Source organism: Argiope bruennichi, chromosome X2, assembly GCF_947563725.1.
Source record: "Argiope bruennichi chromosome X2, qqArgBrue1.1, whole genome shotgun sequence".
NCBI lineage: Eukaryota > Metazoa > Arthropoda > Arachnida > Araneae > Araneidae > Argiope > Argiope bruennichi.
This window is the reverse complement of record NC_079163.1, coordinates 12,772,225-12,792,296: the sequence shown is the minus strand read 5'-3', so window position 1 is coordinate 12,792,296 and position 20,072 is coordinate 12,772,225. Positions and strand designations below refer to the sequence as shown.

Below are 20,072 nucleotides of genomic sequence, written 5' to 3'. Positions count from 1 at the left end.
TATTAACTTTGTTTCGGATAAGTGTTTCTGCAATGTCGGGAAAAGGAAAAGTCACTGGGAGCCACATCGGGGCTGTATGGGGGATGGCTCCGGTCCCCCCCCCCACCTAAACGTTTCCAGCAATCTCTCTGCCCGCTTCAAAAGAACGACGCCATTTCGCCACCTGTTATCTGCTTATTGTCCCCGTACACTTCAACGATTTGTCTGTGAATGTCCGATGGGGACACATTCTTGGCCCATAGAAATCGTATAACGGCTGACACCTCTGTGGGAGACAACTAGCACCATCTGTCTCCACTCTGGATAACAATATTCCCATCCACGATTTCTACTTTCCAAATACCGATGCTTGTAATTTTTTTTTTTTTTTATGGATCACTCCTCGTATATTTCTACGAAGATATATTTAAGATGATATCTTGAGTTTAAATGAGATATGGTTTTATATTTATTTAATAGAGTAAATTTTATTTGATAGGTTAAATTAAGTAAAATTGTAATTTGAACTATGGATTAAAATCAAATCTTTCTCCAAATGTATGAATTTCTAAATCATTTATTTGGCAATAATTCAATTTAAATTTTATAATTAATTATTTTACGATAAAATAATCTTAACTATATAAGAAAAGGAGGAGATAGAGAAAAAAGAAAAATTTGCATAGTATAAAATGTAATCGTTTTCAAAGCGGAATACCCTTCCATCAGTAATAATAAATGCTTACAAATTAATATTCCTACTTCAGTCTTATGATGAAAGCCTTCTTCTTTTACCAAAATATTTTGTAATAATCTCCAATGTAATTTCTTTAAAGCAAGGTTCGAAATAATTTAATCATCCCGGATATTTTTTAGAAATGCACTTTCGCTCTCTTTCAAATCCTTAAAAAAATATACAAAAGAATTAAAATTATATGAAACATTGCACGACATAATCTACGAAAATTATTTATTCCATAAACCTCTCTCCATTTAACAAGTGACAGATATAATTCCATCACAAGCGATGCAATGGAATGGTTTGAAATAAATTAATCATCCCGGATATTTTTTGCAAATGTATTTTTGCTCTCTTTCAAATTATTAATAAAATATACAAAAGAATTAAAATTATATGAAACATTGTATGACATAATCTAAGAAAATTATTTATTCCATAAACCTCTCTCTATTTAACAAGTGACAGATATCATTCCATTGCGAGCGATGCACTCCATCTACATTTTAAATGTTCGAAATGTTGCCAGTTATTACTGCTTTCTATGAGAAGATCACTGATTCTGATTGAATCCAACCAGCTTTGTTTTCATTTCGGAAACGCAAAGTGAAGTGACAAGGTACTGTCTGCTATTCAATTATGTTCCCTTCACAAGTAATTAAACATTTGGAGCCTTAGTGATTTCATGTGGAAACGTCAATTCTACTGATTGCTGAGGGAGCGAGACTGCAACATTAGCAATTACAGAAAGCGAAACGATTGAGTCTTCTGATTTGGAATTCCGAAAGCGATTCCGTTTAACATATTCAGATGGAAGTATTCAGGTAAACTGAGCTAAGGCGTGGATTAGCGCCTGAGTGCAACTGTAGGGATGTCCAATGAGATTCCTTGTTTTGAAGCCACAGTTAAGACGCTCTCTGACGGGACAATGATGCTACGCAGAACCGATGTCGGATGTTTTATTTATGCCCTATTAACATTCGTTAAACATGTATTAAGGTAATGAAAAAGAGAAATTACCTCTCTTCAACTCAGCATAAATCTTACGGGAGCACCTTGCTGCCAGATGGAATTTAGGGTATTAATTCTCGTCGGATTTCCATCAGACAGTTTAATTCAGCAGAAATAATATTATTTATTTTGCCTTGGTTGCCTAAAGTGTGATACAAAATCTCCTAACTTTAGTTTTATCTTTTTTGAACTAGTATTTAATGAATTTTTTGTACGTGTGTGTGTTATTTTTGCTAATTCCAATTCCTAATAATGAGGGTAATTATTAAAATAACTTTCTGGTCTATCGAACCACTGGATTGGCTGATAATAGCAGAGCAATTTAAGTAAATATTTATGGTCCAAACTAATCAACTTCTTTAATTATGCAAATGCTTTCATTTACCTTTAATGTTATCAGGAAAATATTTCAATTAAACTAATTTGGTAAATTGCAATTTGATAAGTTTCTTCTCAAAGAGTAAAATAATATATTTTGTTATTAATGTGCAAACATTTTTAACAATTATCTTATCTATAAAAGATTAATTGATTTTATCTATTAATTTTAATATATAATTGATAATATCTGTTAGTCTCTTAATAAAATATATATTTAATGATATCTAAATGTAAACATTTTTCCCTAACTGGAACCAAGAAATACTTTTTCATAAAAAGGATTAGACAAATATGTTGACACTGCTGTAACAAAAACTACCTACTCAACTACACAAACACTTAATAGAATTGAAATAACAAAAAGATGCAATCTAGACGATCATTCAAATAAGATAATTTCTAGACTACATTGTTCCAAAATATTTTAAACAAATAAGTTTTAAAATAATTTAATGGAAAAATTTTCTTACATTCATATTATAATTAATTATAATTAAATTATTTATTTAAAATTACACAGTTCAGCGACTCCCAATTTTTTTTATTTATTATGTCTTTCATTAAAACAGTTGTTACCACAATATCTCGAGCAAGTATTATTTTGCGAAAAAAAAACAGTCAATATTTTTGAATAGATCAGATAAAAATTTGTATTTTAGGTCACATAAAAATCTACAGAAGAGACTTTAATAATATAATTGTCCGTAGAATAGGAATTTTAATCACTTCGCATTTTTTCAAATAGTGGAATCAACTGAACCAGCTATCCTCGTTTTCTTTTCTACATTGGTTTTCGAGAAATATACTCGAATTATGGGACAATATGTACCGTCAACCTAACTTCGAACCTAACAATGGAGTTAACTTTTTGCATTCGGAAAAGTGATTCGATACATAATTAGTCACTTAATACGTGAACTTGTTTATTACACCAAAAAGTAAATACGTACAGTTGTTTTAAGTAGAGTTTCCCTGAAAAATAAATCTACATCTTTGTACCATTCTATAGGCATTTTAGCAATTAAAATTTAAAAAATAAATAAGTAAAATGTCCAAAATGATGCACCGTCTTTAATGATACTTGAGAAAAGACATTCGAGTGCATAGGGTTAAAATTCTCTCAGTTTTGGCACTTATGAAAAGTATGTATCTTATAGCCCCTTTCTTTAAGACATTCTCTTAAGTGCCACAGCTCACAGTTTGGGAACCATTACCATAGCTGATGTTTAAAAATAAAATAGTTGATTTTTATACATAGAATAGATGGTATTTCAAAATAATGGTTCAACTGATATATAGGACTAAATATAGTGCACTCTGAAGTATCCGGTTCTAGACTCTCTTTTTCTTCTCTCTTGCGTACAGCCGACCACCCCGCCACCACTGAACGTAGCAGTATCGACAGTCCGGTTCTAGACTATTCGGCATCCGGCCTAGTTTTTATTTTATCGAAGTTAAATGAGGAGGGCAAGACATCTATTAAGAATATCTGTTAAGTCATCAATTAAGTACTTTATAAAAAAAACATAAAAACTGTAAGTTTTGACTCTTGTCTTAATGTTATCTTTTCATATTTGTTTAATCATTTATGAGAAAAATAAAGTCAGTTCGATCCAATTTCCTTAAGAATTAGGCCTACGATTTACATTAATGTTTTGTTTATGTTTCATACATTTAAGTTAGACATTACAGAATTTATGTTAAAATGTAAGCAGTTTATATGCTTTAACTTACTTTTTCTCTAATTCTTGAAAAACGCAGGTCAGTATATCAACATATATAAACTGCCAGGACAGAGCCTTCAGCTTTAACCCGACACGTTAATGGCAACTGCTTCTATGATTCACCGGGCCGCTATCACATTCTACCTGGTTTAAGATGACTTGAAATCTTAATGAAAATGGAATGAAATCTGAATGGAGGGCATAGAATTGAATAAGAAGTGAGAAAATACGTATTATAACAGTGAGTTTTGCTATAAAATCTTTGTATTCTGGTATTGGTGGTTAAACGAATGAATTCATAAAACTCCGGCCTATCTGACGTTTTTGTTACCCGGCCAGTTCTTCCGCCATATTAGGCCGGATACTCGAGAGTATACTGTATATAAATTGATGGTGAAAAAATCTGACTTTTTAACTACAATTTATCATTCTAAAATCTTCCACATTGTTTCGAAGCAAAGACAAACAAACAGAGCAGAATAAAGGGAAAAATTAACTAAAGAACATCATTATTCATATGAACACCATCATCTATATATTGAATATGTACAAATTCCAACACAGCATTCTGTAAAAGTAAAGAATCGCATAATTCAAATATGTATTCAGATTTTACATCTGAGTAAAAATAAAATTCCGATGACTTCGCTGTTTTTTAATTCCCTCCTTTTTTAAAAAAAGATACAGTTTCTGGATTACAGCCTGCAAAGTTGTTTCGTTGGTTTGACACCAAGAGCAATCCTTTCAAACCAATTTTATCTAAAGAATTAGAATTCAAAGAAGAATTCTGAAGCTCAACATCACTGGACTTCTGACACTATTGTGAGAAGTTTTCATCACACCATTCTTACTCTTCCTTTGAATCTCATTTTCATCATCATCAAAAAGTTCACTGTCCAACTTTCATCTTTTGCACTGACAGTTTTTTTGCAAAATGTCAGTTCGCGTGTTATTCAAGACAGCTTGTTTATGTCAGCAGTTTTTTTTCCATCCCGGTGAATTTGTATTAAAAAAAGATGGGGGAGGAAAGCTTTTGAATACAATTCTGTGGTAATTTTTACAGAAATATTTAAAATTTACTTTAATTTGAATTCATAAATTAAAATTTAATGGATATACTGTTCTGCAATTCATGAAAAGTGAGAAACTAAAAACATGAGAAAAAATTTTTAAATTTCAAAACTTAAATGAATTTTTTCTTATTCCATGCATTACTAAGGAATTGCATTTCATAAAATACTTTGTTTGATTTATAACTTAAATTTATGTTTGAATATCAAATCAAGTATTTTACGAAATATTAAAATTTTTCAGTAGCCAACTTATGTGGCTTCATATTAAATAAGTGCTTCGACAAATGAAGTTAAAATATGAAGCTTTAATTATTAATGATTGCAAATAATAGACTAATTTAGAAACTATTTTCGGATACGGAAAGATTTAAAGTCGTAATTAAAATCAATGCGAAATTAAAGAAAAATATGTTTCCAATACTGTGTACACGTTAGGATTTAATTAAAATATATAATCCTTCATTCTACAGAAAAGTCGATTTCAGATTTTATACATTCGGATTATATCTTTAAAATGAATCTTTTCAACTAAACGAGTCCTTAAATGAAAATTCTATGTTTTCGCTGATTCCTTAATTAGATTGTAACACGGCTTTTCGATTTATATAAAGAAAATGCCAGGTAGAGTTGTTTGTGCGTGATAACAATTTCCTACGTATAATGAAGAATTTGTTGAATATTCAATCCGCACATTCGTTGACTGACATTGAGGCTATTGCTCTAATTGAAAACTATAGAGAGCGAGGAAAAGAGCAGAGTAGATAAATAATTCATCACCAAAGATTTTCTTTTGGGAAACGAAATTTTTTCTTTTCGGGAAGTAGTAAGAACCTCTAGCATGAATGATAAGAAATTGTCATATAAGCATGCATTTTCTCGCTTCTCTGAAGGATACAATAATCGTCATGTGCTTGTATGCACCACATTCCGATGAAGAAGCATATTTTGAAGAAGACATTTATTTGATGAAGATACTTTATACATGGGACGGTAATTTCATTTTGTTACATAGCTACATGTCCTTATTTTCATCACTGTCGTCCGGTCATTCAGGATTCAGATGCGTATTTCAGCCGGATATGCATCATTTATTTTCACAAAACAGAGAGTTTGGAACATTCTATAGTAATGATTTAAATATCTTCATATACTCTCAGTTGTGTAGAAGAACTTGTTTTGGCAAAGAGGATCAAGTATAATAATAAGAATTTCGTCCAAATCTTCATTTTTTTAATACATTTCTATTTAATTTGACTTGTTCCACATTTGTAATATGAAATTTTGAAATCTATTTTTTTCTTATTTCTAGTGTGCCAGAATTTTGAAATTTCGTGCATTTAATTATTTTCCAATTTCCGTTTTCCAAAATTTTAATATATTTTTAAGAACTTAATTATCAGTTAATCGATAAATTTAATTCAATTTTTATTTCACACGAGAGACGCCCGCTTAGTAATGAATCTAAAACGATTAAATAAAAGGAATATAAATTAAAGATAAATTAAAAGGAATAAAAAAATTCTTTCTATTACATTAATAATTACATAATACTTACTTTCTAATACAAATTAGTATTTATAATAGTAAATTATATATTAAAAGAAATTTTTAAAAAAAATTCTATTACATTAATAAAAGTGTTTTATTATTATATTTGTTTATATTTTCTAGTTTAAATGAAATAGATTAAAGTTAGGAAATAGCAGTTATTCAAAATTAATCGAATTTATTTCAACGTCAGTCCATTTTGATATGTAAGGGGTACATGAAGAAAATTACTATTACTCATTACTTTGCATGTTATAAAGGAATTCCTCTTCCCTATAAAATACATTCCGTTGCACACTAAATGACCGGAATGCTTCAGTTAATACTTCAGGTTTCGTGATCTGAGCAAAATAAGGCCCTATTACGTATGGCCTATGCACAAACCCTTCCCTAAGAAGGTACTCCCATCACTGGTGATGCTAACTCTTACTCAGCCAAACCTTTTTTATTAATCCTGCAGGAGAAGCGAGAACCTGCATGCTGGGTCTGACAAATTGTCATCCACGTATAATTTATTTACATTTCCTATTTTTTCTGTCCCTAACAATTTTATGATTTATCAATTGATGGATTTTGTTGTGCTAATACGTCTCAAATATTTTTCATTCGACTCTATCCTACTTATTCAACCAATTTCAGAGTTTTCGAGTCTGAATGCTGAAATTTATTACTTATATAAATTCATTTTTCAATATTTGAAATATTTTTTGGTATAATTACATGAAAGTATTAGTCAAAAATTAAATTAATTCGTTTTACCGTTAAATAGAAATCGTTTACTTACATGTCCGGGCTATTTTGAAAGGGTCCTCACTGTCTACAAGATCAATAACTGGCTCAACTTTAAAGCGAGCTTGTGTGTCGTTAGTGTTGTGAATATGGAAGGTGTACTTAAGAGCTGTCTGCAGTTCATCTGTACCTGGTGTAAATATGGCTCCTGTAAAAAGAGAGAAAATACCATTCATTTACAAAATGGACAAAAAAATTCAATTCATTATCGCATGCAATAAAAATACATTTATTAAATAGCTTCTCTTCTATCAAAACGCTGTGTATCAAATTTGCCAGAATTTTTTATTAAGGCAAAACAAAGAAAATCAAATCTAGTTCTCCAATTGTTGTACGTGATATATTGTCACAAAATACCATATGGCGATTGTGATTTTAGTTATTATATCAAAACTTTCTTTGCTGTGCTATTTGAGTATTTTTTAAATAAAGATATTCTGATTAAATATCAATGAGATATTTACATCACACTTTTTTTGAAGAAATTACTGCGTGAAACTCGACTAACTTTGATTCCGCTTAGAAGAAATCGTATTCAATATACTAACTAATTGAATACGATAATTCTCTCATCATATTTCTATAGAAAGATTTATTTTATGTCAAATTAATACAGTTTTTTCTCTGTCACTGGGATTCATCATGATTCTTTGTACCAACTTTTTTATTTTTTTTAATGAAATAACTTTCCAAAAGCTATCTCCACATCACCATTATTTAAGAATTCTACCTGTTCTTATAAATGAGGATATAATGACTGAGAAGATAATGGAGGCAAGTGAGAGGATTGTAAGATAATGAGGAATTTGATCTAGTCTAGCAATCTGATTAGTTGATTTAATTAGACATGAAATAAAAACCACTCAGAAAATGAAACTACTTAGATGACCACTTATTGATGGATAGAACAAAAAGAATTGGAATACAATCAGCAATTGGGTGTTGAAATCAAATCAATTCACGTGAGTAACTCCAAATGTGCCATGCCAGTTTAATTTTGGAATTCACCTCGGATGTTTCAAGATAAATAATAAGTGATTTCACAACTCAGAATAATACGATCTACAGTTAGATTAAACATATACAATTGTTTTTCTTATGCGACCGTGACATGAATTGATTTTATTTTTTCAGCAACAATGCTGTGAGTACTGCTACCCTATAAAAGTATTTTTCCACGCTGAAGAAAAATATCATTATAATTCCGGCTGTAAGTCGTAAATAACGACTTCTGTTTTGGTTTTAATTGTTACTGATATAAAAATACAAATGATTTCATAATAAGAATGGTTAATTATATAGTAGGAGGATTTTTTGGGTATATTTGTGTATAGTGAAACAGATCTGAATTCTTACAATAGATGCAACTCAGTATTAAAAACAATAAAAAGTAATTGCATATGTTACAGGTGCTTCTCACTACTCCTAAATTTAGTAGAGATATATTATCATTTGAAATATTCTTTTGGCCTTATATCACGTCTAATCGTAAAAAATTACTCCTCCCCGCCAGAAGGCATTCGGATTTGGAACTGACTGAACTAAGGTTGAGCACTGAGGGCCATTACCGGACACAGTACAGCCCCTCCCGTAAGAGGCCCATCCGGTCATTGGTAGGGGTAGATATCCTTACACCCTTTCTGCACCCACCAGGACGGGAAAAGCCAACCACCATTCTGGAAGTTTCTCCTTCCCTTTGTCCCTCGGTGGGAGTTGTATTTCGACTATTCATTGCCCCGTAGGCAGAACCAGATATCAAAGAATAAACCTATGAGAGAAAGATATCTGATTTTTTTATTACTTGTCTTACAAATATCTTTTTTTTGGGGGGGGAGGGGTGATAAAAAAGGATGTATATGTACGCTTACTATGTTTAAAAGGCTTTTTAACTGACACATGAAGTAGAAAATGATGAGTAAACGATAGCACTTCTTTCTTTATTTATTTTTACTGTCTTGATATTTGCTAAAACGGGATAAATAATTTTTTATTGGTTTAACTTAAAAATTAGAATGTCGAAGCATTTCATAACATCATTATGGCTCACGAATTCCTTATGCTTCGTTATACTAGGATAGATATTTCTCATAAGCAATATTATAAATACAATTACGTGACAAGTTCTCAATTTGCGCGGCAAAGTAAATACTTCCAACTTCTGGAAATTGACCTTAACAAATAAGCAGAAATATATGGATTTTTATTCAATAAAATACATTCATAACATAAAAAAATTATCTTTAAAAATTTATTTAACATGATATCACGAATCTAGAACCAAGTTGTGGGCAATTGGTATGCTTTTACTGCGTTTCAACAATACTGAATTCCATTTTTATATCGATATTGTTTTAAAGCCGCTCAAATCGCTCTCTAACGATTTTAAACTCTTAGACCTACCATTCTTTAGACAATTATTCTGGTTAGATACGAATTATTTTTCTAAAAAAAAAAATCTTAAGAACTTGAATATTCAAAGCAGTCTACTGTCCCCCCACCTCTTTTTAAAAAAAAAAAAACTTTTCGCCGACTCACTTGAACGCAGTGCGAAAAATCTAAAATTGTTCTCCTCAATTTTAGATTCTGAGAGGATGGCGGATAGTAATTGCATTTGAAGTCAGGTAAAGCATTTCTGTTGCTTTTAGTCCATTTATCGCTGAATGCACAGAATAGCTTTCAATAACGAAAGTTACTTCCTCCTCTTCTATAAAAACTCCCCTCTACTGCTTGAGAGATTTTTTTATTATACAGTGGCAACATCTTAGAGATTTTTTACATATTTTATTCATGATAAATTAGGAGGAATTTAATGCGAATAAAACTCCTACATATTTTTCAGATTTTTCCAACAGTTATAAAAGCCGTTTCTATCATAATAATAGATCAACTCTAAGAAATATTGTGACTAGAACGTTCTTTTTTTATACTTTTTATCCTTTTTGAGAAGCAATTAATTATTAGCTGAATAAAACTCTGTAAAATGAAATATTTTCCTTCTTCTTTATAGTTACCGTCAAAACATGACGAAATGGACAAAATGAAATTGCGAATGATTTCCTGTCTTTGATTTTCGAAAATTCTTATTATTAATGTTCTCATCTAGTGAAATATCAAATTCAAAAAGAAATTCAAGATTTATTAATAGCCTAGAAAATATTGTACCACAATCAGCTCGAGTCATTATTTCATTAAGTTGCCCGATATCTTGCACAGCATTATCACGCTGGTTTTGTTGTTCTTATTGGCGGGTCATTAATTTGAACAATATTTCTCGATTATTCTCCCTTCTTCAACTGATGTTTTTGGCTATTTAAGCTCACTCATATATTTTAAATTATTTCAGACCAACGTTCAAAACATAAAGTAAAACATACAAAGGAGCTGTTTAAAGAAAGAAAATTCTGCATTGTATGTGAGATACAGACTTAATTCAAGGTTTAATATAATCATGATGCTAACCACATTCGCAAAACCGCATTCGGCGTTCCGGGTAGTCCTAATGTAAGGCTTGCATTGTTCTTGGGTACACTTTTCCTATAGCGGCTGTCTACAAGAGGCCTTGTGATATGAACTATCTTTAAGGTGATTTTACAAATTTTCCTAAAATCATAGTTGAAGAAGCTGAGCGATATCTTCCAGGCCTTCCTATGTTTTCATCCTATACGGCCCAAGAATTAGAATAACACGTTTTAAATCCCAGTTTTCAATCATGAGAATACCAATATCTATTGAAATAATACGATGTAATATTAATTCAATTCAACGCTGAAAATAATGTCTAAAATATTAAATTGCGCATATGTCATTGAAGTACTCTTAACCTTTTATATCCCGAATGAAGTTCGCCAATAAATTTTTCCCTTTTTTGCATAATTTCACAATTTTTGGTGCAGAAGATGAAAAGCTTCTTTAATAAATTAAAATATTTAGTATAATAAATAATTAAAATTTTTAATTTCTCTCATCAACTGTTATCTGCTAACAGCTGTCGTAACTAAATTCGCCACGATATAATATTAATTCAATTCAACGCTGAAAATAATGTCTAAAATATTAAATTGTGCATATGTCATTGAAGTACTCTTAACCTTTTATATCCCGAATGAAGTTCGCCAATAAATTTTTCCCTTTTTTGCATCATTTCACAATTTTTGGTGCAGAAGATGAAAAGCTTCTTTAATAAATTAAAATATTTAGTATAATAAATAATTAAAATTTTTAATTTCTCTCATCAACTGTTATCTGCTAACAGCTGTCGTAACTAAATTCGCCACGATATAATATTAATTCAATTCAACGCTTAAAATAATGTCTAAAATATTAAATTGCGCATATGTCATTGAAGTACTTTTAACCTTTTATATCCCGAATGAAGTTCGCCAATAAATTTTTCCCTTTTTTGCATCATTTCACAATTTTTGGTGCAGAAGATGAAAAGCTTCTTTAATAAATTAAAATATTTAGTATAATAAATAATTAAAATTTTTAATTTCTCTCATCAACTGTTATCTGCTAACAGCTGTCGTAACTACATTCGCTATATTCTTGGGAATACCAGAAAAAACGGTCACATTACAAAGTTATAAGAGTGTTAAAAGGTATTTTTAAATACCCTCTGAATATAAAGAATTAAGATACATAAACATTGCTTTACAAAGCTAATGCATAAACATGAATGCATGCATCATATATATTGCTCTATCTTTCAGTTTCTTCTATAAAACAAATTTCAAAATGTACAAGTACTATTATTCGTCTCGTAGCTTTCTTTCTTACTTTAAAGTTTTCTCTTACTCTTAATATTTTTCTTTGATTTCCACCACAGGTTTTTTTTCTGGACCTCAACCCTCACTTATAGAAGCTTCATTTTTTAAACCTAAAATACAAAGTAAGCATACTTGGGATTTATAATAATATAAAATATCAACACAAAATTTTGTTTTGTGCTGCAAGATTATATAGGAGATACTTAATACTTCTCTTTGGATATTTTTGAACAATATTTATGTTTTCCCGGAATGTAAATTATCAAGTTTCTAAGAGCACTTAATGATGAATCCCTTATCATCTATTTTGCTCCAAAACTTCATCTATCGTTTAAAGAAGAAAGGAAGTGAAACATAAATATTAAATTTTATTGGTTGAATTATTTAGAAGTTATGCTCCTAAAATTTTAAAAACACTTATTTTCTCAATAGTTATTTATTTCTTAAAGTTAAAAGAATAAGCATTTCATTTCATATTTATTGAAACTAAAAAAAGAAAGAAAGTTTCTCGGGTGAAATGAAATGCCATACATTCTTAGGTAAACTTCGCTGCAATGTGGTTGATGTTCCATATCGTGCTCTTATTCTTTTAAAACCAATCTCCTCTTAATCCCTTATATGCAATTTTTTTCTCGGCTCACATTTTTCTATGACTGATAGAATTGTTCAAACATCTGTTAAATTAATATATAAAAGGGTAGGCCGGAAAAAGAAAAATATATTTTTTGTGTGTGTGTGCGTTGCTATAATATGGAAAAGTTGTGAATCGATGAGAAATAAGAAAAAAAAATAATAATTGATTAATATCATCTTTTCATGAAAAGCTCGATTTTTTTAAACATTTATTCCATTAAAATTCGTCTATAGCTTCTAGTTGCCCATTCCCTGCAAAATAAATAAAAAAAATTACTTAAATATGCAGTTTTTAGTTCTTGATTATCACCATAATCAAGCATCATCTTGTCAATGAATTATAATAGTTTGATGTGTATGCAAAAGAAAAGCTTTTAAAAATCAACGCTTATTTTCTTTGCTCATGGTAACTTATTGTAAAATTTAGCTCCAAACTTAGCAAAGAACGAATAGCAAAAATATAGAAAATAACAAAAATTAAAAAATATTTTTTTTAAACTTCAATTATTAAAGCATCTTTATTTGTTTAAATTTTTTTGAATAGCATTTTACACATTATTTTTTCAAGGTATGGAAGTTGGTATAAATATCATAAAACGCATTGAAAATTTAGTTCACCGCCATTTTGGAAACTTGTCTCATATTTTTAGTGCTTAATGATAACATAACTCAGAATGTACTGAAATCAAAGAAAACAGGCACTGTTCCTAAATATTAAAAGTAGGAAAAACTTCACAAATCCAAGAAACAAATCCTTACCTTTATTTTTAATTTATTTAAAGTAATAAGCCTTGTGAACGAATAGAATAAATTTTTTCATCCATGTTGAAAATGAAATGAGCCATTTCATTTTAAAGTGGTGTAAGTCTATTTTAAATTATTTGGCTATATTTAAGGGTTTGCATTTGCATGGTTTGCACATTTTGGAATATATTAATGCGCTCATTTTATGTTTTTCAAATATTAAATTGATTGAAGTTTATAATTTGATCATTTTAAAGTCTCAGTTAAAAGAAATTTATACTTTTTATGACTTTAAATGGGCTTACACACTTTCTTAGACAACAAAACAGGAAAATCTTTCAATTGTGAAAAATTAACTATGAGATTTCAATTGAATCAAACTGATAATTTTATGAAATTTTTATTAACTATGTCAAAAAAATTAAAAGACTTTATTTCAGTATTTCTTCAGAAAATGCCATTTAAATTAATACAACTTTCTATTAATATGTGCCATTTTTAATTCTTATCATTATGAGAAGGTTTCTGAAAGTAACCATGGTGTATTGGAGGAATATAAGGTAAAAGATAAATCGTATCGTTAAATTTTTCAGATGTAATGGACTTGGCATGATCATATAAAGGTGATAGTATTATATTTTCAAATCTCCGTGGTCTTCTTCATCCGGAGAATAAATCTAGTGTTCTAAACTCCGCATTTTCATCAAAAGAAGTTTTATACAGAATCGTATATGGTTTGTTTTTTAAAATCCTTATCCAACATATTTTTAGCTAATTCTCTCTCTACCTCTTCACCATTAGTATATTTTTGTCTTCTTAATATTGCATTTTCTAGTGGTTTCTTTGAAACAAAATCAACTCGCTTCATTTCATGTAAAATCACTTTTTAACGCTTTTGGCACTGTTGTATGATGGTATAATTATCTTTAGGAATATAAGAAAATTTTTTTCACCTATGAATATCACCATAGTTCCAAAATCGGCTTCATTTGGTAGGTAAGAAGATCCAAAATATAAAAATTTATGATCAATAATTTCTATGGTATTTTGGGAGGACTCAATAGTTTTAAGCCATATTAAAGCTAATTTAAATTCTCATTTTGTCCAGTACACATATAACTGTGGTCTATTACATTATTTATTATTGTTACTAAGCAGAGAAATTATATAGTATAACTTTTGAACTAAATATTATATCTTGCGGAAAGTGGACTTACACCACTTTCACAGTAACTATATTTGTAATTTAGTTTTTCAGCAGTTAGAAAATGTAAATTATGTAATTGTTTTTTCTGAAAGTTATTAAAAATTTGAGTTCCTTTTGTTGTCTTCCATAAGCTTTCAATATTATTTGAGTATTGTGGCATAACGAAGAATAACGTATATAAATTAATTTTATACGGAGGTAAAAAAAAATATATCCTTTCAAAGGATAATATATCTATTGAGAATAAACGCAGTGTTCAGTTTCTTCATTACGTTTATATCTTTTGTAGATTAGTGAGAAACATACACCATAGACCAGCAGACTACTGAGTTATATCTGTCTCAGTTTAGCTTCTCAAAAATATCAAACGTTATTACTTCAACTGATTTTTACAGATACCAATTCACAAAAATGAAAACAAAATTTCAAAAGAAATATACCATTGTAATTTTAAAATTTGAAATAAAAAGAGTCCCTTATGAACTTTCATAAATTAATTTGCGAAAGGCCCTTAGAAAAAATGGGTTTTCAATGAAGTCGGGTCTTGAACCCGCGACCCTGAAACTAGGCCACAAAGACTAGCTTGGTGGCGACGAATAATTTAGACAACGATCTATAGATGATTAGTCTAACTCGAAAAATGAATGCCTGAAAAGACAAAAAGCAATGAATACTGGAATTTTTCCCAGAGTCGTGAAACAAAAATCAAATAGCGTTATTAAATCTACATAAAAGATTTAATGTTAGAAAAAGTTATTAAAGAAACTTTTCACTTGAAGGATAAAAAGATTTCATTTAAAATTCAGTCAGAAAAACCTTTTTAGAAGGAAATGTATTGATATCGTTTCAGCAAAATCTCTTCCAAAACTTTCTTTGCGAACGAAAATTAAATTAAAAATCTATTTTAAGTTATTGCTTTTAGACAAATTGTTTCTTTTGGTTTATTTAAATAAAAACCGAGGGGATGTTTCATAATGACTTGCCAAATCAACATCACTTTCAGTGACACTAATTCTATTAAATCCTTCTCATTAGTTACTCGTACAAACGTTAGGGAGATAATTATTCTAAATGTATTCCGTGCCGAATGAAACCCTTCCTATCACTTAGGTATAAACTGTGAGTCGTCCCTTCCATCTTGTACTTATGTCGGAAAGATGAATATTCAAATAGGGAGAGATGAAAATGATTCAACTAACAGCAACTATGGCAATTTGAATGAGCACCTCCCTCTAATTAATTAGTGGACAGAAAGCAATATTTAAATCGGCACATACGTTTCACGTTTATTGATTCGCAACATTTTTGGAAATGATAGCTTAAAAGATAAGTTTCTAGAGAAGTCAAATAATAACGTGAGAATGCGAATTCTATAAGCTCATATTGGTTAAATGTAATTTATCGGTGTGTAAATATTAAAAATTCATGAAAATTGTCGTGAAAAGTTTCTTTTAGTATTATTTAATGGTGAAATGTATTAATACAGAGAGTTCGATATTGATTAGGTTTGATATAAGATTATGATCATAAAAGTATGAATTTGTGATTAAAAATTCGCAATTTTAAAATCAGTCCATCTGTTAAATATTCATATGTAAATAAGAAAATACCTTTTATGTATAAAAATTCTACTGTTTTTGAAATTTATGAATATAAAACATAAAATATAATGTTTGAAAGATGATATTCACTGAAAATTTCTTCAGGTGTTTATCTAATTGCTTTGAAGTGAATTTTAAATTTTAGAATTTTAATACAAAAGAACAATGAATGACTTTCTGATTGCTTAATACTATTATAAAATAAATACCCAACAAAGTGTATTATTACAGATTAATAAAACTAATACTTCAGCTGACTTCAAAGTTATACATCAAGAAAGGACAGTTTCAGTTTCTTGTTAGAATCATGTTGCACAGATAGCACCTTTTTTGCTTTAGTAGCTAAGAATAGGGATTTAAGACAAGATTCTTCAAATATAATTTCATATATATGAACCTAATTCAGGTCATATAATGATGATGAATTAAATGTCCTAAAATTGGAGAGGTCTGTAAATAAGGAAATACGGAATCAGATATCGTCTTCGTCATCCGACCAAGGTTTAAGACTGGAAAGCCGTCCCAAGTATCTCTCATGTTGCTTTAAAACGAGACATTAATTCAGTAAATTATTAAATTTTTGTTATAAATAATAATTTTAGCATAGGAAAAATTCCAAAAAATAATCGCCGTTTTCTCTTGCCACAGCTGACTGCTGCAAAAAATAATAATACTGCGCTGAAAGTGCCTTTTTGTGCTACTTTTTAGAATTTTAAAGGAAATATGTTTCAAAAGAATCTGTTAGAATTTCTAAAAAGGCAAGTGCGTTATATATTAAAGTGATTTGATTCACATAAAAATTATCACCTCTTTACAATTTACAAGGAAAATATTTTAGATTAGAATACAATCAGAAGAAGAAAACAACTCCTTAGTCAACACCATACTATTTAAACGTCCAGAACAATATCTACATTATCCACACTTTGACGAAAGCATTGAAATTAGAAAGAATATAAATACATTCCATTAAAACTAAGTCATTTTAGAAGAATTCCAATCTGAGAAACAGAATTACATTAGAAGTGGATTTATTTGATGAAACCTACTTTTTACCTCTAAATTCTACACAAAATAAATTCTAACTAGAAAAAAGAATCAATAGAAAGATTTAATGAAAGTACTTTCTGAGTTGTTTACCTAATCCTTACTTCAATTAAAACATCGAAATAAGAGAGGGAATAAGTATATTCCATAACGCAGACTTCCCAAGCAAATGCGAATGGCTTATAGTTATTATTTAGTAGACGCTTTCATTACGCTGGGTGTGTTTATGAGATTGTTGCATAATAATAAATGTCTAGAAAAAACTGACTTAATGCTCTATGGTGTAATAATGTCCACAATGCATTAACTGAATGTCGCGATTTCATTGATTACAGTGGTATTTATATATCGGGTTATCGCAAGTTTACAGAGAAAGTTTGTATGGAATAATCTCAATAAAAATATTAATTGTTAACATAAAAAATGGTCAAATCGAAATTTTAGAGAAATACCAAAGAAACGCCATTTAATCTCTTAAACATAAATTCTTCCTGGTCATTTCTTTTCTTTTATTTTTATTTATATTTTCGACATAGCATAGTTAACTGAGACTAGAACTGGTAAATGATGAAAGCGCCAAAAGCGAAAACATTTGGAATTGCAAAAATCTGTTTCATGAGCTCGCAGGGAAATTCTATTAACTAACTTTCTGAACGCTGTTTTGGGCTTAGAGGACTACCATAACATTTTTGCATTTACTATATTATAAATCATTGCACATTTTCCATTTCAACTTGAAAATATTATTTGAAATTTTGACCCTTACACTGCTTTATATTTTCAGTCCTCAATTTTAATACGATATTTTCCTTGTGCATTGGCTTCAGAGTTAATTAAAAAGAAAAAATTATTATTATTTAATGAGAGATTTTTCGCATCATGTACTTGATTAGTTAAAATGAACTCACTGGAGGAAAATGGAAATAGTACAATCTCGATATCATAGAATACGAAGTAAATGTTTCCCATATTGGGCTATTTCCACACTTGCCAACATATTTTATATTGATTACAGAAAAATTAATTCATCTTTTATAATGCTGTCATCTGTTCGAGCATTCTGTCGTGCTTGGAAGCCAGAAAATACATGAATAATAGAACTTTGGCAAACTTTCAATTGACTCTTTCATTTCCTTTATATTTCGAGACCCTTGCTTTAAACACCAAGAGAAAGCAGGAGAGTTTACTGAAATATAATTTTGTATCTCATAAACACTTTAAATGAGAAAACCACAGTTAAATATTTTAAAGAACTCACTAGTTTTATACTACTTATTAACCGGAGTGACATAAATCAAATAAAAGCTTATATTTTTTTAATTTTATTTCATAATTGTTTTTCAAGTATTCATTATGTCGACTTTTCTGGCTTCAGTGTTCCTTTTTTTAGTTATTATAGATAAAAAGTGATATTTAAAAGGATCATATTATCAAATGTTTTACTACTATTGGTTTCATCTATACACACATTATAGTTATTCTTTGTAGTACGTAAGAGGAGTATTATGAAACTTAGTTTTTACGCTCTTTCTTCCTCGTGTTCTTGTAGTGCTTAAATGCTGTGTTTTTGTCTTTTTGATTTATTTCATTCTACTCCTAATTTCATATTCTATTTATATATTATTCTCGTTATTTTATGACTTCTTTTAAAATTTATTAGTGGTAAAACTAAACTTTAAATCTCTTATTCATTTAATTTCTATAAAATATTATAATTTTATATGTTAAACCTAATTTTGTTTTATTAAATTTATTGACTGTTAAGAGTCAATAATAAGGTATTGCGTCTCTTAAGAATAACAGGAACGTTGTACTCAATTGAATAGCTAAGGAACATTCCTTTTATATTAGATATAATTTAATGAAATACATTTGAATTAATTTTACATACTTCATAAAGCCCTCATGAGCAAATTGTACATAGTACGAAAAATATCTTGTAATACTATTGTGAAATATCCATAAAATCTGTGAAACATACCAACAAGATTATCACAAAATAGCTAACAGCAGATTTAATATCATAATATGAATAAAAGAATTTGGATATGTTAGGAAACTTCATTAAAAGAGACAGTCAAGGTATTGGTGTTCACCGTGTTATTGATTATTATCTTTCTAAAATAACCGCTAGACCAAATTAAAGCTTTAATGGAACATGTTCAGCAGTGAAGAGCTAGTTGCATGCAGTTTTTACTGTAGCAAATAACAAGAATATGATCTAGCACAGTCCTGCAAAGAAATTGCAATGTCTGACTCCATTTTTCGGAAGTTATTACTTTCTCTACTTCAAAAATTAATTACTGCAGTGCATTCGAAACAAAATTAGTATTTCATAATTACCATTAGAAACCTAAAGGGTGTAAAAAAATTTGTCCATAAAAGTAGCAAAGACCTGCATTCTTTCAAAACTGCGCTTTTAATTTTTATGCAATGTTATGTTAACCATAAAAAATTATATCGCTTATAGGAAATTAAATTTCATGTGTATTTTATAGTTATAAAAATTTACAACATTTTTCCCATAAACTTTTATCTGCATTCAATAACTTCCTTAAACCCACTTTAAATTAATTTTTAATAAATATTTTCTCAGAACACTTACAATACAGAATGTAAATCATTGTATATGCGGAAAATCGCATATTTCGAGGAGGGCTTTTTACAACGATTTTCAGTCAAGGCGCATGCATTTTTTTTTTATCAGAATTGCTAGTAGTAAGAGGTTCAGTAGCTGTCACTTAAAATTTTCGATGAAAGTCACGCGTTTTGATGGTTAAAGCTCTGCTAGTCGGTGGTTGGAAGTCGCCTTAAATAAACGAGAGAAATT

At 29.4% G+C, this 20,072-nt stretch overlaps 1 protein-coding gene across 1 annotated transcript in view; it reads right to left on the bottom strand.

Moving 5' to 3' along the window:
• Positions 1-20,072, bottom strand: part of LOC129960361 (glutamate receptor 1-like) — a 547,350-nt gene that overhangs the window by 495,225 nt on the left and 32,053 nt on the right. The window contains exon 2 of the mRNA XM_056073766.1: positions 7,240-7,392. Within this exon, the coding sequence (XP_055929741.1) occupies positions 7,240-7,392 (153 nt within the window). The remainder of the gene's footprint in view (positions 1-7,239; positions 7,393-20,072) is intronic.